General features: G+C 52.8%; 1 protein-coding gene across 1 annotated transcript in view; it reads right to left on the bottom strand.

Moving 5' to 3' along the window:
* ECE1 (endothelin converting enzyme 1) overlaps positions 1-22,121 on the bottom strand; it is a 115,350-nt gene extending 93,229 nt beyond the window's left edge. The window contains exon 1 of the mRNA XM_033841800.2: positions 21,998-22,121. Coding sequence (XP_033697691.1) covers positions 21,998-22,000 — 3 coding nt within the window. The 5' untranslated portion in view covers positions 22,001-22,121. The remainder of the gene's footprint in view (positions 1-21,997) is intronic.
* Between the last annotated feature and the right edge of the window lie 33 nt (positions 22,122-22,154).

The following is a 22,154-nucleotide window of genomic DNA, read 5'->3' as shown; positions in this document are numbered from 1 at the left end:
CCTCTCCTTCGGATTGCAGTTAGAGCGTCACATCTGCAGAGAGGCCCTCTCTAACCTTTACTGTCAAATCCCCCTATTACAGGTACGTGCAGCATCAGGACCCTTGTCTTCATGGTATTTGTCACTGCTGCAATTTCATGCTTATCTGAGATTATTTGATAAAGAATTTTCTTACCTCCATGCTCTTCTTATATTGATTAATAGGTATTTATCAAGTACCTACTATGTGGCAGGTGCTGTCCACGGTACTGCAGGAAGGTGGAGAACAAGCCAGATAAGATCTCTATACTCATGAAATTCACATTCTAATGGCAGGAAACAAAGATGGCACAGTCTATGCAAAGGGGCAGAGGTGGGAGTGCAGAGTAAGCTGCACTGGGGGGTGGGAGGGGAGACTGTATTTCTGTTTGGCTGAAGCAGGGAGGACAGGGTAGGGAAAGGCCAGAGATGATGCTGGAGAAACGGGCAAGGACTAGGTCACAAAAAACTCCTCCTACGGAGGAGTCTGACTTCCTCCAGGACAATGGGGGGCATTGGAAGGGGTTTAAGCAGGATGGGAACAGGGCTTGACATGTGTTTCAGAAAGCTGTCTAAGGCTGCAGTGAGGAGGCAAGGTTGGAGGGGCAAGGCTGGAGGCAGGGAGGGCAAGCAAGAGGCTTTGCCTTAATCCAGGCAAGAGGGAGGCTGACAGAGGGCGAGGGTGGAAAGAAGTGTAGGGGAGGCAGAATACTGATTGAACTACGGCAGGAAGGCATCTGGTTGGTACCTGGAACTTCATGCAGGCAACTGTGAACAGAGGTGCCGCTGACCGAGAAAGCAGGGCAGGCAAAGCCGGGTTCGGGAGGCAGGAGGGTGGGTGCAGAGGTGGCCTTCACCATGGAAGGACAGCATCAGTGAAAGAGAGGATGGGCGGAGTCCAGGGCAGAGGAAAAGGCCATGGCTTTGGGGACCACTCCAGTGTGCAGCAGACAGAGAGGAAGGCCACAGTACATTCTACAAAATACCTGCCCAGTATCCTCAATACTGTCAAGGTCATGAAAAACAAGGAAAGCCTGAGAAACGGTCACAGACCAGAGGAGGCTAAGGAGACATGATGACAAACTGCCATGTGGTGTTCTGGATGGGATCCTGGAACAGAAAAGTATAAAAGCTGGTGAAATCGGAACAGAGCGTGGATTTAATTAACTGTAATGAACCGATAACGGCTTCTTGGTTTTGACAAACCTACCACGGTCATATGAGATGTTACCATTAGGGGGAGCTGGGTGAGGGGTAAACAGGGACTGTGTATCATCTTTGCAACTTTTCTGTAAACCTAAAATTATTCCAAAATAAAATGTTTATTTAAAGAAAGGGGGGGGACTTCTCTAGTGGCGCAGTGGTTAAGAATCCACCTGCCAATGCAGGGGACACGGGTTCAAGCCCTGGTCCGGGAAGATCTCACATGCCGCGGAGCAACTAAGCCCGTGCGCCACAAGTACTGAGCCTGCGCTCTAGAGCCCACGAGCCACAACTACTGAAACCCGCGCGCCTAGAGCCTGTGCAACAAGAGAAGCCACCGCAATGAGAAGCCCGCGCACCACAACGAAGAGTAGCCCCCTCTCGCCGCGACTAGAGAAAGCCTGTGTGCAGCAACAAAGACCCAATCAGCCCCCCCAAATTAATTAATTAATTAATAATAAATAAATAAAATAAAATAAAGAAAGGGGGTTTCAGCGGGACTTCCCTGGTGGTGCAGTGGTTAAGAACCCGCCTGCCAATGCAAGGGACACAGGTTCGAGCTCTGGTCCGGGAAGGTCCCACATGCTGCGGAACAACTAAGCCTCTGTGCACCACAACTACTGAGCCTGCGCTTCTAGAGCCCGCAAGCCACAACTACTGAAGCCCACGTGCCTAGAGCTCGTGCTCTGCAACAAAGAGAAGCCACTGCAATGAGAAGCCCGGGCGCTGCAACAAAGAGTAGCCACCGCTCGCCGCAGCTAGAGAAAGCCCACATGCAGCAACGAAGACCCAACGCAGCCACAAATAAATAAATAAATAAATTTATTTAAAACAAAAAATAAAGTCATTCCCAGGGAATGACTAGATGCGCTGGGATCTGCGCCCTGTAGAAATCGTGCACGTTTGCTGAAATCCCTGACAGGGGCTCAGGAGGGATGGCTTCATGGGGCTTCGAGGCTGGGGTCACTTCCAAAACCAAGTCTCCTCACACCTTCCCAAAGGTTCCCAGAGACTGACCCTGTAGCCAGGGAGGTCTGAGGACACAATAAAAAGTCTTTGTTGAAGCTTCATTTAAACAAAAATCTTAAAAATTCATGCCAATTCTGCATTCTACTCCAAAATAGTACCTTTTAATTTCACTATAAATGTCCCCCACTGTACTCCCCAGGGCAATCTCGTGCACTGGTATGAAACGCTCAAATACAAAGTATGAAACCTCAAAAGTGGACAACTGACCTGGGGAGAGTGGGGGAGAAAGGACTCTGTTGTCTAGAATAACGCAGCTGGAGAAGGAGGAAGAGGTACCCGAGCCCTACGACTGGCTACAGACTGTGGCCCAGGCTCAGGTGCCTTCATTCATTTTTTCATTCATTTTTTTCACATACTCATTCTTTTTACCAATATTTATGTGCCTCCCATGTAGCAGCACTGTTCTAGGTGGCTAAACCAGGGAACAAGACACACAGAAACCCTTATAGGTTAGTGGGAAGAGACAGAGGAAATAAAATGAACAAATAGGGAGGGGCTTCCCTGGTGGCGCAGTGGTTAAGAATCCGCCCGCCAATGCAGGGGACATGGGTTCGAGCCCTGGTCTGGGAAGATCTCACATGCTGCAGAGCAACAAAGCCCGTGCGCCACAACTACTGAGCCTGCACTCTAGAGCCCACGAGCCACAACTATTGAGCCCACGTGCCACAACTACTGAAACTCGTGCGCCTGGAGCCCGTGATCCGCAACAAGAGAAGCCACGGCAATGAGAAGCCCATGCACTGCAATGAAGAGTAGCCCCCTCTCACCCCCGCGTGCAGCAATGAAGACCCAACACAGCCAAAAATAAATAAATAAAATAAATTTAAAAAAATAAAATAAAATATGGAGTATCTTGGATTGTAGTGAGTGCTAAAGAGAAAAATCAAGCAGGGAAGGGACAGAAAATGGGGGGAGGGACGATTTTCAGTAGTGTGGCCAGGAAGGTCTCTCTGAGAAAGTGACATCTGGGTAACGACACAAAGGAAATGAGGTTGCTTTGTAGATGCTTTCTCATTTATTTTTCACAACTGTGGGTGGTATTATTTGCCCTGTTTTACAGATGAGAAGAGTGTCTCAAAGAGGTAAAACGACTTACTTAAGGTCACCTAGGAAATAACAGGGAAACTGGGCGAGAGCAGTGAACCCAGGCCCATCAGTTCCTCTCCAGGAAAGGTGATCAGGAACACCTGTCTCCACCCTGCACCCCTGTCCCCAGGCCCTGGCAGACATCACCAACTGATGGAATCCATCACACCTCTCTCCCTTGCTGAAGTCAGATTTCCAAATCCTCAGAATAGTCACTGCTAACTAACACCCCCCACCCCCATATACCTCCTTAATCTGACCAGGTTAAAGACCGGTTAAGGGGTAGAAAGGACTGGCATGCCCCCCGCCCCGAGGGCACTGGGTGGGCAGAGGAAGGGGTGAGGGATCAGCCTCACTCAAGGGGAGGGATGTTCTATTTGCTCAGCTCAGCACAGTTCCTTCCAGGGTGACCCTGGTCGCTGTCAAAGCTGCAGTTTATTGACTTCACTGGGTCTGGCTGCCCCATCCAACAAGTCGCCCTGGAATCCCTCCCTCCACGGCCAGAGAAACAAGTCTGGAGGGAACCAAGAGGGGCTCTCCCCATCCCCACTCCTTTCCACATAAAGAGAAACATGTCAGGGTTGAAGAAGTGACTCATTTTCCCCCAGAGAGGGCCAGGGCTGTACCGAGTCAGGCTGGAAGAGCCCTTGGGTCACTGACCTGCCTGCCTGATCCAGCTGAGATGGCTCTGGGCCCCAGGAAGGGAAGACAAATGGAGGTGGAGGTGGCAGAGACAAGTGGCTGGTGGAGTGTGCCCGGCTTTCCTCACCCAGCCTCGAGTGTGTCACTGGGTGTCCCGGCACTGCCCAAATGGAACCTGATGGAGAAGGAAAATTCCTCTGGACTTTCCTGAATGAGCTTTACGGCTGAATCACTGGCACTTGGGGACAGCAAGAAAACTCACAAATCACCAAAGAAGGAAAAAATCCCTCTTCAATGGAGGGATCCGAGATCACCGGCAGAAATGCTCCCTGACATTTTGTTCCAGCTTTTGTTCCTTAAAGAAACACATTACACAATAGATGGGGGTCAGAATTGCTTGCAAAGTGCAATTACATATATTGAGTTCTATTTCTCCGTTAGCTGGCATTAACGCTTAGAGACATGTCTCTAATAACACTATGAACCATGCACTGGCTCCAGGACTGTCGCCCTGGCACAGGAAGGCTGTTCCCCATCCCGCCCCCTCCCCTGTTCCAGCCCTGTGGGGTGGCACCCTCCCTCCACTCAGTCTTTCACGTGTGTCTGCTGAGAGCAGGTGGGCCAAGACAGCCAGGGTCTCTGCCCTCCAGGGCTTCCCCTCTGGGGCAGAGAAGTAACAGGCACAATTAAAGGGCGAGAGTGCCCGGAGGACAGAACAGTGCCAGTTCCTCACGCAGCTCGAAACTTGCTTCCAGCTGCCTGGCCCCTCCCCGAAGGGGACCACCTGCTTCCCTCCAGAGAGATCCCGAGGAGGAGTTCCAGAGCAACCTTCCTCTAGTCCTCCTCGGCTGGCCCCTCTCTCTTCACTGCCTGAAGCCTTTCTGAGCCACAAGCCCACCCAGTCCCTGCCCTGAAGTTAGACGCTCCAGAGGAGCCTGCAAAAAACTCCTGGCTCTGGAGTTACAGCTCTAAGCTGTGTGGCCTTGGCCAAGTCACCTCGCCTCACCAAGCCTCAGCTTCCTCATCTGTTAAATGGGGACATAAGAGGACTATCTCTTTAGATCTGACTCTGAAGAAATGAGTCAGCACACATATCGTTTGCCACAGAGCCTGGCTCAAAGTTAACGCTCACCAAACTACGGCTCCTCCCTCCTGCTCTGCGGAGCAGACAGGAAAGAGGACAGAGAGAAGAGGCGCCACAAAGAGCTGCACCAAACCAGGGGTCAGGGTACTGTCCTCCTGACGGCGGCCAGAGGCTCGAGGAGATCCTGGCTTCTTTCTCCAGGAAGCCGCCGGCGACTGTTAGGCCACCCCCCCCCCACCTCACTTCCAAACCTGCTGCCCATGTCCTGCCAGCGCAATGATCCCAGTACAATGAGCTCCCGGCCGTGGGAAGGGGACTTCCTCCGACTTGTCCCAAACTTGCCTCATCCCGATCCAACAGGACATCAGGACCAGGGGGCTGAGCCGGTACCATTGAGCTCTTTCCCTGTCCCTTCTCAGCCCTCATTTTTCTTCCACCCGACGTTCTGAGTTAACAGTAGCTGCTTCCCAGGCCCGGCTGCCACACCGCATGCAGCTCCCGGAGCAAAACTACCCATGTGGGGGTGGGGGGGGGGCCTGGAAAACGTGGCGGCAGGAGGAAGAGAACACATTTCTTGAACACCTACTGTGTGCCAGTTCTTGGGGTGTGGGTGTGTGAGCGCACGCGTGCGCATGTGTGTGTGTGTAGGTGTCTCATCTCTAGGAGAGCAGGGGACCCAGTCCCCAGAGGGAGATCAGGCCTGGGTCCAAGTCCAGGGGCAATTCCCAGGGAAAAGGATCCTGAAGGGAAAATGGGCTCTGGAACCTGGAGAGAAAAAGGGGGAGCCTGAGCCCCAAAGAGGAAAATGGGGGCTCCGATACAGAGGGAATGAGGTCCACGACAGGGGAGCTATGGCTATCTTGGATCCCGAGAGGGGATACTTTAGACCAGGATGGGGAGGTGGGGAGAGGCCTGCAGAGCTAGAAATTCATTTAACGGAACATCTCAGAGACTTTACTTGCCAGAGAGTTAATGTGAGGAGGGGGCAGGAGGGGGACAGAAATCTTAAAGGGCCAGCTTCCAGTACAAGAGGTTTGGATGAGGGGGCATCTCCTACTTCTGGGGAAACCTCACCGGCTGAGGCCCAGGCTTCAGCCCTTGTGTTTCCTTTCTCTCCACGGCAGGGAGCCTCCTCAGGTCCTTGGAAGGCCCCCACCCCTGCCCAGTGAGGGGCCGTGTGGGCACAGCGACTCCAGTCCCCACCCCAGCCCCACTTCTGTGGACTCCTTCAAAGTCTGGGGAGGGCAGCGGGGTGCAGAGGTCACGGAGAAAGAATCCGGAGGGCAGAGAGCTGCTCCTCCCCCGTTAGATGCTTCAAAGACAGAATCTGTGCCCATAAAGCCTCCCCCTTCTCTGAAGCCAGCGGACTCCACAGTGGGGGAGCTGGGGGGCACAGGGAGCGGGTGTAGCCACCAGAAGGCCTGGAAAAGAGCTGCAAAAGCAGCTAGCAGGAAGCTGGGCTTTGAGTCAGAGTTTAGCTGGAAGGCCCACTACCAAGCTGTGTGACCCTGACCCAGGGCAGCTCATGCATCCTCCTGGGCTCAGTTCTCACCTGTCAAAGCAATGGGCTGGATGCCCTGTCCTGCCCCAATCAATCACCAAGACTGTCAACTCTACCCCTCAGTGTCTCTGTCTGCCTCTCCCTCACCACTACCACGGGCTTGGGCTGGACCACCATCTCCCACCTCCATTCCTGCCCCCTCACCCAAGGCCATCTCCACTCGGCAGCCAGAGAGGATTTAAAAAAAGGCAATTCAGGTCCTGCCATCTCCCTGCTGGCACCCTTTGCAGGGCCAGGTGGACCCTCCACCCTTCCAGTTATAGATGTTTGCCTTTTCTTCCTTTGCAGGCTTAAGTGGGGTCTTTCGGTGTAGAAGAAAATTAAGCCTAAACTTTATTGATTTGAAATACACACACACACACACACACACACACACACACACACACACACACACTCACCTGGTCCACATAACCCCATGGGGCCCAGGCCCTGGTGACCCCTCAGCCTCACCTTGGGTCACTTTCACTTTCTACTCCAGCTGCACTGAACATGCTATAGGTCATCCACCTCAGGACCTTTGCACATGCCATTCTCTCAGCCTAGAATCCTTGTCTATCTTTTTGCCTGGTTAATACTTAACCCACCCTTCAGACTTCTTCTCAAATGTTTCTTCCTGAGAGATGTCTTCCCTGCCACCGCTCTCCCGCCAGCCCCTGCCTGGGACGGGCTCTTCAGACATAAGGTCACACAGTATCCTGCTCAAAATCAGAAATCTATGCAATTACCTAAGACCATTTCTGTGTGCTCACCATTCTATACCCAATTAATCTAAAGATTAAATTAACACTTACAGTACGTTGATTACAAATGTCTTTATTATGACTGGTAGAGGTCTCTTTCAAGACTCTCCACCTCCTTTTGCATCAATTTCCCCCACCAAGCAATGTTCTGATGGCTGAAGTGACAAAACAAAAGGCCCAGGACAGGGCTGGGCCCAGAGCATATGTGTAATAAGTCAGGATTTCCAAAGTGTGATCATTCGCCCACCAGCGTCAGAATCAGGAAGTTCGCTGGAAATGTAGGTTCCTGTACCCCACTCCAAATATACTGAATCAGAATGTCTGTGACAAGGGCAATGAAATATGCATTTGTCACCGGAATTCCTGGTGATTCTCACGTACACTTGGGCTTGAGAAGCACTGCAGTCAATGCAGTCTTACTGTTACCACTAACCTGCAATTCCCGGGGCCCTGATTAGGAGCCCATAGGTTATGTGGAATGGGAGTGAGAGCATCTGTCACCAGAAAGGCACAGGCCTATCATGAACTGTTCTGCTTCCTCATGGCTTAAAAACATGAGCACAGGCCTTGGAGTTAGGCAAGCTGAGGAACAAATTCTGGACTCTCTACTTGCCTAGCTGTGTGACCCTGGACATGCAGCTCAACCTCTCTGTTGCCTTCTGCAGATGTAAGAAGGCATCTTACATCCCTTACATCTTACAACCTGCTGGGGTTGCTGGAAATGATCTGAGGAAGTCCCTTATGCAAAGCTCATTTCAGGTGCTGGGGGGCGGGGAGATGCGGAGAGTTGCAAAACAAAACAGGAAATCCTTCACCGACTCCTCATGCCTCTTTTGATGCCGCAGGTGCACCGGAGGTGGAATCTGTGTGTCCTTCTCAGGACACAAGTCCTGGCCATCTAGAGAGGGCAGAGACTCTCCATGCAAGGCTGGTCAACCACCCACCACCCTTGCAGAAGGGGTGCGTAGCAGGGTTTGCGAGGACAGAAGCAGGGGTTGGATGGGAAATGGCTGGACAGTTGCCCAGGGCCCGCACTGAGTGGCCCAGGACCAGAAGAATCACTCTCCCAAGGCCAGGCCTCGCAGGGCAGTGGAGCCAAGCATGCCACGGTGGGTGACAACACAGACTCTGGAGACAGACTCTTCAGGTTTAAATTTTGGCTCTGCCACTACTGGCTCTGCCTGGCTGGTGAACTCCTAATCATCCTTCAAGACCCAACTCAAAATATCACCTCCCTGGGCCAAGTTAGTCATCCATTCCTCCAGCCTTTAAAGGCTGTTGCCTTTCACTTGTGGCCAGTTGACTTGTCTATCTCTCCCACAGGGCTAGGAGTTCCTTGGAGGCAGAGATACCCCCATACCTGGCACAGAAGATGCATTTGGCAAATATTGGTTCAGTCTGAATTCCAACTTTTTCAGCCTTCTGAGTTCCCTTCCTCACCCCACTAAATGCCTCTATTCTAATCCCTATTCCTCTCTCAGATACAAGCCCTTTGTTTTCCAGGGTTTCAATTTCCAGATCCCTTTCTCCTGAAAGGACATCAGCTCAAGCCAGAGCTGATGCTTAAGGGAGGATATACAGAAAGACCTCATATTAACTTCTTAATCTTTGCTGGCTGCAAAGGACTCCCATGGAAGGGGAAGCAGTCAGGATCTGCAAGACTGCCTAGTCATAGGACTGTGGGGGACAGTCAGTTACAGACAAAGCACTCTAGTGTAGTGGTTAAGAACTTGGGCTCTGGGCTTCCCTGCTGGTGCTGTGGTTGGGAATCCGCCTGCCAATGCAGGGGACATGAGTTCGAGCCCTGGTCCGGGAGGATCCCACGTGCCGCGAAGCAACTAAGCCCATGTGCCACAGCTGCTGGGCCTGCACTCTGGAGCCCGTGAGCCACAACTACTGAAGTCTGCGTGCCTGGAGCCCGTGCTCCGCAACAGGGATGCCACCACAATGAGAAGCCCGTCCACAACTAGAGAAAGCCTGTGCGCATCAACGAAGACCCAACGCAGCCAAAAATAATACATAAATAAATTTTTAAAAAAAGAATACCTAAAACACCTAAAAAAAAAAAAAGAACTTGGGCTCTGGCCAAACTGTCTGGGGTTCAAATCTTGCTCTACAACTTATTGGCTCAGAGAGATACATTACCTCTCTGTGATTCAGTTTCCCCACCTCTAAAATGGGGATAATAATAAATACTTCATAGGGCTGATGTTATCAGTTAAGAGAACTGATAACATAAAACACTTAGCACTGTGCCTAGCACACAGTAAATACTCAAGAAACATGATTATCTTTTTTTTTTAACTTTCCTATTGGAGTATAGCCAATTAACAATGTTGTGAGAGTTTCAGATGCACAGCAAAGTGACTCAACCATACATATACATGTATCCATTCTCCCCCAGACTCCCCTCCCATCCAGGCTGCCACTTAACATTGAGCATGGTTCCCTGTGCTATACAGTAGGTCCTTGTTGGTTATCCTTTTTAAATATAGCAGTGTGTACATGTCAATCCCAAACTCCCTAACTATCCCTTCCCCCACCCTTCCCCCGCTCCCCTCACCCTGCCCCGTAACCATAAGTTCATTCTCTAGTCTGTGAGTCCGTTTCTGTTTCGTAAACAGGTTCATTTGTATTATTTCTTTTTAGATTCCATATATAAGTGATATCATACAGTATTTCTCGTTCTCTGCCTGACTTACTTCACTCAGTATGATGACCCCTAGGTCCATCCATGTTGGTGTAAATGGCATTATTTCATTCTTTTTCATGGCTGAGTAATATTCCATCGTATATACGTACCACATCTTCTTTATCCATTCCTCTGTCAATGGACATTTAGGTTGCTTCCATGTCTTGGCTATTGTAAACAGTGCTACAAGGAACACTGGGGTGCATGTATCCTTTCAGACCATGTTTTTCTCCAGATATATGCACAGGAGTGGGATTGCAGGGTCATATGGTAGCTCTATTTTTAGTTTTTTAAGGAACCTCCATACTGTTCTCCATAGTGGCTGTACCAATTTACATTCCCACCAACAGTGCAGGAGGGTTCCCTTCTCTCCACACCCTCTCCAGCATTTATTGTTTGTGGATTTTTTGATGATAGCCTGATTATCTTTATGTAATAGCTGAGACCAGTAAACGCTATGGCAGGAAAGAACAAAAGGATTACGGAAGAAAAATCAAAGGTAGGCAGAAGTTAACACATTATTTCTCCCAAGGAATCATCAAGTGTCACCAACCCCAGAAGTTTTCTCTGAAGTCGCCTGCCTGGCCAGTGCTGACCATGCTCGAATTGGATCAGAACCATGGTGCCTAGCTTCCCCTGTGGACTGTGAGCTCACTAAGGCAGCCCTGCGTCTGCACCTTCTCCCACACCGTCTAGAGCATGGGGTGATGCGGAGTAGGCTTGTGGGAAATGTCTGCCCACAACATGGGCATAAACAAGCTCACAATATGACCCGAGTCCCTGACAAAGGTCTTTTCAGGGAGGCCCAATTCACTGGTAAGGCAATACAACTCTCTGTTGCCCATGGTGCAAATCCCTGCAGAACCCAAATCCCTTCCAAGCCCATCCTTGCCAGGTGCTGGGAATACAGATGTAAAGAGGTAGGGGCTCTGCTCCTTCAGAACTCCATCCGATAATAAAATCAGTTAACATTTACTAGGCACTTATGGTGTGGATCCCAGATTATGATAGGCACAGACTCTGGCTCTTTACAAGAATTATACTGCTTGTTTAAACAGCTGTATGAGTTCAGTACTATTATTCTTCCCATTTCAGTTAGGCAGAAAGAGAGGCTAAGAACTAAAGGGATTTGCCTAAAGTTGCTCAAGTAAATGCAGAGCTGGGATTCAAACCCAGGCAGACCGGCTCCTGATCTGCATTGGTGCAGGAGACAAGAAAGAGCAGGAAATTCCGTCCAAGGTGACTTGTAGCCTGATAGAAGGCAGTCAGGGGTGGGGAATGAAGGGGGCTGAGGGACAGTCTCCTTCGTCCCTCAAAGGGGATGGGTGGGCCGGGGACTGTCAAGAAAGTTTCTGAGAACAGCTGTGGAAAGAGGAACAGGCTAACGGGTTTGGGACATACATATGTGTGTTGTAATTAGTACGCCCATCTCGCAGAGTCAAGTGCTGAATATGCCACACGTGCTCTGAGCACAGCTTCCCCCGTTTAATGTTTGCAAACGCCCCGGAGCAGGTTGTTTACCCACACCACAGATGGGAAACCCAAGGCTCAGAGAGGAAAACTTACCTGCTCAAAGGTCCTTTACAACAAATAAGTGGTGAAGCCAGGGTTCAAGTTCAAATTGATACCTCAACCCCTGCTCTTGGCCCCAAGGCCATGCTGCACAAACAAGAATCAGTGAGTGTGTAGTAGGGACCTGGCGCAAAAAGTGGGAGCTGCCTAGGGTTCCATCCCGGGCCTGCATTTAATGCCTGTCTGCTCCCTATTCAGGCTGCAGGCAGACAGAATCGTTCCAGCCCACCTAATCCTTTCACGCATGCACGTGTGTGTGTGTGTGTGTGTGTGTGTGTGTGTGTGTGTGTGTGTGTGTGTGTGTGTGTGTGTGTGTGTGTGTGTTGGGGTGGTGGTGATAATTAAGGGCCTTGTTAAAGGGTCTCCCAACTATATGGGGAAGTAAAATAAACCAGCAGTGAGATAGGCTGATGATGGGAATCTCCTCACCTCCCCAGCCTAACTGCATTCACCAGAACTAGAAAACAGCACAAGCGAAGCCTAGCACGCAGCAGGTCTCTCCAGCTCTTCGCGAGGCTCAGAATTACAGAACTGCAATAGCCATGTTATTCAATCCTACTAACATTACGTTATTGACAGCTCCTGTTACCGAGGACCCACTATGTGCACATCCTATGAGCTCTACAAGAATCATTTCAACCACTCTTTAAAACACCATGAGAAAGGAATTACTATCATCCCATTCCACAGGGGAGAAAACCGAGGCTCAGAAACAGTCCCTGGCCCAAGATCACCCAGCTAGGATTAAGTGGCAGAGCTGGGACTAGAACCCAGGTCTATCTGGCTCTGAGACCCACATCTTAACAGAAAGAGCACCGAATTAGGAGTCCCGGAAGTCAGGGTCTAAGTCCTGCTTCTAACTCGTGTGGCCTCAGGCAAAGCCTCTTTCCCTTTCTGAGGCTTTGTCTCCCCGCGAGGAGGTTGTTCTGGATGATGTCTACGTCCCACTTCCATGTAGATCTTCTGAGACTCTGTGAACTCCCATGCCCTCCCTCTTCCTTCTCTCCACCCGCGGAAGCCCAGCAGGATACCGAGTAACCACCCACTCAGGGGCAGAGAAAAATGAAGTACTGCTTTCTCGTGGCCGCCTCCTGCCTCAGACCAGCCCGGGACACCCAGGAACCACCAAGCCACAGGATTTCCTCGAGCCGGGCCGTGGGAGCAGCAGCCCGAGGGCAGAGGGGCTAGGCGTGCCTTTGAGGCCATCACTTCCTCCGCCTCACTTCTCGGCAGGGTGTGCGGAAGCGGGGGAGGCAGGCCCTGGCTCTGTGCCCTTCTGGCTCCATGTCCCTGGGTCCTCAGGGCCTGGGGTGGTGGGAAAGGGGTCACTTTGGGAGAATCCCAAGCTCCCCCTGGAAGGCTGAGTTCAAATGGAGGTTTTAAGACAGGTCTCTCTGGCTCCAAAGGCAAATTTTGCCCCCCATGCTCTGCTGCCAGGAACATCCTGCAGCACCTGGGATGCCCCCACTACTGCTCGCCTGTCCTCTGAAGTAGCTGCTAAAATCCCACATCCTAGAGTAACACAAGCCTCCTTGCCCTCAGGACAGGAGAAAGTACTGAGGCCCACTCTCACCAGACACTGGCCTCCCCGCCTCACTCCTGCCCCCTACAGGCCATTCCCCCACACAGCAGCCAGGGCTTTTCTAAAACATAAACCAAAACGCGAGTCATCCCCTACTTGGAGCCCTGCAGTGGCTTCCCGTCACTCTAAAAATGAAATGCCAGCTTCCCCCCGTGCTTGACAAGGCCCTGCAGGACCTGGCCCCTCCACGCCACCTCTTCCTACCCACTTCCCCCTTGCTTCCTCTGCCCAGCCACATCGGCCTTCCTGCCACTCACAACGTGCCAAATCCCTCGTCCCTGCCTCAGGCTCTTTGCACCTGCTGTTCCTTCTGTTTGGAACTCTCCTCTCCCGCATCTTTGCCTGGCTGCCCCCTCCTCATCCTTCCCCGGCCGTCTAGAGTATCCCACCCCCCACCTCACAGCCACATTGTTTTCTTTCCTTTCCTTTCTCTGAAGTGATCTTTCTGGTTGGTTGGTTTGTCTGTTTGGTCTCTGGCTCCCTCCGCTAGAATGTAGCTCCTTAAGGGCAGGGACTTTGCTGCCCCATCCACCTCTGTCCCCACAATGATGCAAGACCTCATTTCGTCCTTATAATCCTGCAGATGAGGATTCAGGAGCTCAGAGAGGTGGAGAGACTTGCCCAAGGTCACAAAGCCCAAAGTGGCAGGATACAGACCCAGGTTCGCTCCATCGCCTTTGCAAAGCCTCCATGGGTGGGGCTCCCACGGCCAGAGGCCTGCTCTGGGGGGCTTTCACCCAGGGAGGACTGATTCACAGTGAGGTGCGTAGGGAGGGTACCAAGATGAAGAGCCTACCCACACTTTCCCAAATGGTCCTTTCTCAGAGATACGGGACAGCTGGGGTTCACAGGTGGCACAGGGGCAACCCTGGAGGTGGAAAAGCACAGAGCAATTGGGAGCAAATGGCTCCCAAATGAGGGGAGCCTACCAGAAACTGGGGAGCTGCGGAAACCTCAATCCACACAGTGTTTTGCAGAAGGGGAAACTGAGGACCAGGAAGGGGAAGGGACTTGCCTAAGGTCACACAGACAATCAGTGGTAGAGCCTCATGGCCTGGGGTCTCCAGGGCCAGGACCCCCTCCCTGCCCTGAGAAATGACAGACGCCTAGAGAAAGCTCAGGCAGGGTCTAGGCAGAGCCCCAGCCTGGCTGCCAGGCCCTGACAGCAGAGGCAGGGCCGACAGTGTGGATCTGAAGCATTAAGACAAAGAAAGGACTCAAATTCCATCCTGCTTCTAAAAACATTCATCACGAAAGTACTCTAGGTTAGGCCACGGGGCCCTGGGCAAAGAGGTGAACAGTACCCTCCTTGGAGAACTGTGTGGCAGTTTCTAGGAAAGTTAAATACGCACTGACCCTACGGCCCGGCAGTTCAACTCCTAAGACCCACCCAAGAGACACGCACAGGAATGTCACAGCTGCCCAAACTGGAATCAATTCAAATTCTCATCCACGGACATTTACATGCACATCTACCCAGTGGGATGCAATAGAGCCTAAAAAGGCCCAGATACTGGCAACAGCACGAAAGAACTACAAACGGTCAGTATTGACTGAAGCTGAAGGAAACCAGACCCAAGTGTACACACATATGAATTCATGCAGATAAGGTTAAAAATCAGGCAAAACAGAGAATAGAAAGTAGGTCAGCAGCCCCCTGTAGCAGGGGGTTGACAGAAGGGGGCACGTGGGAACTTTCTGGGGCAGTGGAAAGCTTCTATATTTTGATCTAGGGGGTGATGATGTAGGTGTGTACATTTGTAAAAACTGAGCTGTACAAGATGTGTGCATCTTATGCAAATTATACCACAATTTTAAAAAAACGTACAATCTTGTCCTCAAGAAGCACCCACACAAGCAGCACCAGGACTGGCGTGTGGTTCTCGTGAGGCTGATACCGGCTGAGCGCCCTGTATGTGCCAGGACTGAGCTGGGTTCTTCTGAAACAGCACCTGACGAAACTGTTCCAACTACTGTACAAACTAGGCCCCAGCATCTCCATATTAGCGACGAGGAAAACACAGCTCAGAGAGGCGACATGCTGTCCAAAGTGACAGAGCAAAAAGCGTGGGAGCCAGGCTTGAACCTGGGCCCACTGGTCTGTAGGTCCACTTCTGCTGACCGGCAGCTGCCTCATCCCATGCCTCCTCCTCTCCAGGGCTGGAGGGAACAGTCCTGTGTGTACTGGACTCGGAGCTTCTGTGAAATAGCTGCTTTGGAAATGCATCCTTCCTCCCCGCTCTGCCTCCCCCACCTTTCCTTGCTGCTCTCACTGCCACAAGTCTCGGAGGTCAGTCCTGGACCTCCATCCAAAAAAAGAAGCCTCAGCTGTGTGTGTGTGTCCGTGTGTGTGTGTGTGTGTGTGTGTGTGTGTGTGTCCGTGTGTGTGTGTGTGTGTGTGTGTGTGTGTGTGTGTGTGGTGTTAACCAAGGGGCTTTTCCAACCCTTGGGTCCCCCCAGCCCAGCCAGTGGCCCCAGAGTACTAGGAGGGCTTGAGGTTAGAGTCCCCACCCTTGGCTCCAGTCCCCAAGTGACGCAACCCAGCGTCTGGATTCAGAGAATCATAAAATGTTTCTCTGGAGTAACGGCCACCACCGCCATTACTCAGTTCTTACCCTGAGCCAAAAGCCATGCGCATTAATGCATCATCTCGTTAACCCTCACCAACGACCCTCCAAAACAGGTATGTTAGGATCTCATTTTACAGATGGAGAAACGAAGCTCAAAGGGGTTAACTGACTTGCCCACAATCTCACAGTGAGGCAACGGCAGAGCTGGGATGCAACCCTCGTCTGGCCAACTTCACGCCTGTGCTCTGAACCAGAGTATTATGCTTGTGATCCTACAGGTCACAGCTGAAAAGGCCCCTTGAATCGGTCTATCCCAGCCATGTCATTTTACAGATGGGAAAACTAAGGCTCAGGAAGGGAGAGTGTCTTGCTCAGGGCCACACGGAAAGATAGAGGCAGAGCTGGGCTGGAAGCTACACGTATCTCCACCCTTGGCCTTGCCTTCAGTGACCAGAGCGGCCTGGAGCAGGCCATGTGCACCCAGAGGGGCAGCGTGTGGGAGGCAGAGGCTCTGGTTCCAGGCAGAGGTAAATATTGACATGACGGTGTTTACACTTGTAACCATACTCCTCCTGGCTGCCACCCGCCCCGCTCCTGCCTACAGCCAAGGAGGCAAAGGAGCTTGTGGGGAGGAGCCCAGGGAAGGCGAGGCTTATGTGTCAGGCTCACACTCACGGGGGCATGTGGTCAGGAAGCTTGGGACATCTCCAGTCAGGGGCCACTGGAGACGTGGGCCAGGGCCCCTGGGGCAATGCCGGGAGCTGGGGAGCTGGGGGTCTGGGCGGGGAAGCACAGGCCTGGGTTGAAGTCCTAGCTCTGCCACTGACCGGCAGTGGGACTCAAGGACAGTTGGTGAGTGGGGAGGAGAGGACTTCACTGTCAAGTGCTGTGCAAAGGTGAAAGATAATCAGTATTTCAGCCTGGCCCCAATCAGCTCCCAATGCCTCTGGCCACTGCCCAGGAGTCCCATCCAGGTCCTCAGGGGGCTTTCCCAGGAAGGAAGTTTCTGCTAAATTGAGTGGTAGTTTGGGACTGAAGCCAGAATCTTGAGGAATCAGGAGGCCGCTGCCCAGTTCCAGCTCCTAATTCCCTAAGTGGCCGTTGGGCACCAGCTTTCACAGCTCTGTAATGGGGATGAACCTACTTCCTGTGGTTGGTGTGACAGTCAAAAGGGTTACATTTAAGTGCCAGGCACATGGTAGAGGCTCATTGTACCCCTCAGTCTTCCCTCCTGTAAAACGGGGACGTTGAATTAGACGGTTACAAATCCCCTTTTAACACAAGCATTCGAGGTTTTAAGAAGATCTAGCAGCCAGGCCTACCTCCCTATCTCTGGGCCCTGACATTGGGTCCTCCCTCAGCTAATTTCCTGAATGTTCTCCAGAAACTTGTTCCTCTGTTTCCATCTCCCCTGTCGGTAAACCGCCCCCCACCGCCCACCTCTCCAGGAGCCTGTGGGGAGGAGGGAGCCATTCTGAGGCTTGTCAGCGAGCTGAGACAGGCCAGCGGATATCCCAGGCACCCCATCCTCAGGGCCGCTGGGGAAAGGGCAGAACCCTCAGGGCCTAGACCCCCAGCACCTCTCACTGGCAGTGGGGTTCAGTCAGTGTTGCTTGCTCATTAAACTTTGCCCCCCAGACTATAACTCTTTAAGGACAGAAGAGTATCTCCTTGTTGTCATGTCTCCAAAGCTTGGCTCCTAGGAAGCATTCCATTCCACTAACTGTTGCCATATGAAGCCGCTCAGATGCCGCCTCCTCTGGGAAGACTTCCCTGATACACCTCCATGGCCAGGGTGACTCTGGAGCTGCATCCCTGTTTTCTACCTTGTTTCAGAGCCATTCTGAAGCTTCACCTTTCTCTCTTTTAGGTCAAAGTTCTTGGAGGCCAGGAGCCCCGCTAGTTATCTGCATGAAAGCATGAGAAGAGAAAGGTCAATGTCCACAGGGCTGTGGGACCTCTGTGGCCACAGCTCCCTCCTCTCCTCACTGCCCATTCTGGGCAGCATGATGGGGATGTGGGGTGGGGTGGATGGGGCAGTGACTGGTGTCCAGACTACTGTCATCTCTCCTAGGGCCACTCTGGCAGCCTCCTAAATGGTCTCCCAGCCTCCAGCCTCACCCCTCCTACCCATTCTCCAGAAAGCAGCCTGTACCATCATCTCAAAACGCAGACCTGACCACATCACTCCTCTCACTGCCCTTAGGATCGAGCCCCGAATTCTTAACCTGGCCCTCCCTGCGTGCGCCTGCCCCGGGGCCACCTCCCAGCCTGCAACTGAATTAACTCCCGAGTGCACCATGTTTTGTCCCATCTCCCACTTACTGCTCCCTCTGCCTAGAATGTTCATTCTTTAGGCTACAACCTTAATGTCACGTCCTCAGGGAGCCTCTTCTGATCCCCAGGCCAGGTTGCCCTATCTGTTCCTCGGCACCCTGCGAGTCTCCTTGGTAACAGAAATCACACTGGTAATTTCCTGCTCCATATCTGCCTGCCCACCAGACTGTGGAAGACAGACCTACCCATCTCGTTCACACCACCCACAGCCCCAGCTCCTGGCATTATGCCACGCATACTTGTTTGGTGAATGAAAGAATGAACGAATGAATGAATGAATGCAGCACTCTGACGGGGGCGAGGTGCTTAGCTAGTCAACCAAAAAGAAAAAATTGAGGGGAACGAAAAGTCGTAAACATTTGCTGATGGTTCCTCCCTCGCTGTCATCGAAGTGTGGACTTTAGCCAACCTGCTTATGTCTTGGCTGACGCCTGAAACTTTCTGCTGAATCCACCCTGTAAGCCCTCTTACTCCTCAAATCCTGCTGCTCTCCTGGTCTCTCCAGTTCTGTCTGGGAAACAATGTACTTATTCTTTAACAAAAGTTAACAACATGCCTATTTACTAAAATGTTAGCAATAACCCAGTTATGAGCACAGGCTCTGGCCACACCGGGAAAGGTACTTCTGTGTTCCGGGAACCCCCTACAGACTGGTTCAGGGGGGATGTGGCTGGCCTCCCACCTTTAATTAATAATACTTTTTCCCTCAAGTGCTTAATAGGCAATGAAGCATTTCTACATTGTATCTTACAGAAGGAGCAGATCTGCCCCATTTGGTAGGAAAGGAGGTGTAGAAAGAGGGAATAACTGATGCAAAGTCACGCAGCAAGTTGGTGGTATAACCAGTATTCAAACCTAGGAGCTGGACCTGTCCTCAACTCAGCCACTTACGGTAAAGATGATTCCCAACCCTTAGCTGTGGCTTTGTGCTCGGCCCCTAGTTTGGAATGTAAAGGAACATTCTCAAGGCGCCACAAGAGTGGACTGGCAATGCCGGGTTGGGCCTCCTTCCCCCAACCTGTCCATCTGGTAACCCTCCAAACATCTAGGAGGTCTGTGCCTGCTCTGGCGCTATCTTGCTGTGTGACCCTGGGCAATCTCCTTCACCCCTCTGTGCCTGCTGCTGTGCCTCCTGAGAACCCTCATGTCAAGCCTGCACTGGGGGGGTCTACCTGAGGTCTCTGAGAACAGCGCTGACTCCCCGCCAAGGGGTTAGAGACCTGGGTGGGGAGCTTGGAACCATCAGGGAGCTTGAGCCAGGACAACAGGAAACAGCCCACACACTCTCCAAAGGAGCCCCACTAGGAACCCAGGGGCCAGGGGAAACTTGGCAACGATGGAGGGAACGCTGAATTGTTTAAAACCCATGGAGCAGGAGATCCAAGGAATAAACACTCTAGCGGCCCTGAATCACCCCCACCTCAGGAATGAGCACAGGGACTAGGGTTTAGGGGAAACCAAAATGACGGGGGCCAAGGAGGCCTGACATCAGCCTCCTCTGCACCCACATGCAGTGGACCAACAGTCCACAGTGGAGTTCTGGCTCCTCGGTCTGCCTAAGCCTCCAGCCATCCAGCCCCATCAGCATCCCTTGCCCACTCTCTCTCCTCTCTCCTGCCTCTCCGATGCCCAGGTGTCAGGCAAGCCCCATTCAGGCCTCTCCCGTACTCCCACACCTCTGGTCCCCTGCTCACACAGGTTCCCCTAGCTGGGATGTTCTTTCCAACTCAGATGCCACCTGCTGGGTGAAGCTTTCTCTCACCTCTCCATACAGAAGGGAGCCCTCACCTGGCAGGATCTCTCTACCTCTCCTAAAGATATGCCACCTAGCCTGAGGATTGCGTGGACATTTATGAACTGGTGGAAGCTCTCCTGACACAGTGTTTACGACTGTTTTTCCCTCCCTAGACAGCGCTTGGCATATAGTAAGTGTTCAATAAATCTTTGTTAAAAGATGAGCCAATGACCCGTTCTCTAAGTATCACTCTTCCCTTCTCCCCACAACATGATGAATTTTAATCCTTCTTCCAGACTTAGCAAATAGGTTAGATGTCAGGCAGAACTTCCCACCTTGAGCTTACGGTTGTACAAGAAAGGAAAGTTAGCTGTATTTGAGCAAAGCACTCTCACTGGGTTATCTCACTGAATCTGTACACCATCCCTGTGAGATAAGACCCATCATCTCGCTTCACAGATGAGGAAACTGATACTGGGAGGTGATGACGTAATTTGTCCCTCTGGGGAAGTAGAGGAACTAGAATTCAAATCCAAATCTGTTTGATGCCAAAGCCAGGGGCCCCTCTGACAGGCTGGGAGGCTTCTTAGGTTGTAAGGCTCTGAAAAGTGTCACCAACGCAAGGTGACCTCTCTTTCTTTACTGATATTTAAGGAGAAAACAGTTCTCTTTCTGAGTAACTTAGGTCAGGGTGGGCTTGGAGGCAAAGTGGATGATATGACCTCAACCTCAACGACACCCCTTTTATTTCCCATATACTGAGACCTTAAATCAAGTGCCGTCCGCGGGGAGTCCAAGCAGAGCAATCCAGGGGCAGGTTCCTGATCTACGAGGTGGGCTGGATCCAAGATGGTCTCTAAGCACCTTTGGGTGCAGAGTCAAGCCATACCTGCATTACTACTGACTCCGGAGAGGCAGGTGGTACAGGGGAGGCGGACACTCGTGGAGCGAGAAAAGAGGGGACTGGCTTGGAGGGAAGATGAAAAGGATGTTGCAAGGGCACTCCAGCCCTGGGCAGAGTAGGGACTGGTCCTGGGGAGCCCCTGGGGGGACTCGTCAGTCTACAGGGGATCCCATCCTGCCCCCACCCGGGCCCCCACAGGCTTGGCAGCATTGCCACGGAGAAGTGGAGGTGGCTGCTTCCCCAGGACTGGCAGCCACCATCACTGGCACGTGCCCTCCTCAGGCCCTACGTGGTGACCTGTATCCACTCCGCAGGGTACAGAACTGGACTAGAGAGAGAATCAGAGGGGCCTGTCCTTGGGGAAAGAAGCCACAGAGAAGTAGGTGGCCTTGGCCCCCAAGATGGAGAGGTGATCACTGGGCCCCACAGAGATATTGAAAGGTCTTAGCTTTCCTTCCAGAGACAACCCTCCTCTCTAACACAGCCTCAACAACTCCGGCCCGACCAAATGGGTTTCTCTCCTAAGGCTTCAGAAACCCCCCTGAAATCCCCATGCCCAGCTCCCTTCTCCCCGGTACCAATGCCCATCCAAGTCAGTGCTTGGTCTCAGCAACCCCCTCCTCTGAAGACCCATTACTGGGAGATGCTGGGGAGACCAGATCGCTGGGCCTAGGGTCCCCAAGTGGCCCCTGGACTCTGACAGCCGCAACCTGGCTGCCCAGCCTCCACTCTCAAGCCCCTAGGGGAATACTGGATTCACAGTCCCAGGGCGCCCAACCTAGTCTTATGAATGCGCTCGGCGCCGCCACCCACGATGCCCCAAGTCGAGCCCCGGAACCACCTCAGAGGCCCGGGACACTCAGGTCCTACCGAATACAGCCTCTTCAGATTGCCCCTGACCCCCTTACGGAACCAGCCGAGGGTCTCCAAGCCCAGCCGGGTCCAGGGATTTCCGGACGCCCCAGCCCAGAACCGCACCAAGGGACTCCGAACCGAATCGGCCACCCCAAGACCTCCAAACCCGGCCGGGTCCAGCCGCCCAGAACCAAGCTCAGCGCGGCCGCCCCCGACGGGACCGAGCGCGGCGCCGCCAGGCGAGCCGAGCCCTGCCCGCGCGCCCCCCGACTCCACGCCCTCCCAGGGCTGCTGCCTGCGCCCAGCCCCCGCGAGCCGGGCGGGCCCCGAGTCCCACTCCGGCGCCGCCGCGGGGGACCGTCAAGGCGGGCCGGGCGCAGCACTCACCATAGCTCGCGCGCTTCGCTCCGGCCCCGCGCTGCTCCCCGGGCCCCACTACCAGTTCCCGGCCGCACACCTCGGACGCCGCGGCTGCCTGCCGCGGCGGCGCGCTGGGGCCCCGAGGCTAAGCGCGGCACCGGCGCCGAGTCCCAGGAGGCGGGCC

This window comes from Tursiops truncatus, chromosome 1 (genome assembly GCF_011762595.2).
Source record: "Tursiops truncatus isolate mTurTru1 chromosome 1, mTurTru1.mat.Y, whole genome shotgun sequence".
Lineage (NCBI taxonomy): Eukaryota > Metazoa > Chordata > Mammalia > Artiodactyla > Delphinidae > Tursiops > Tursiops truncatus.
The sequence above is the reverse complement of the archived record's forward strand: the minus strand, read 5'-3'. Positions and strand labels throughout refer to the sequence as shown.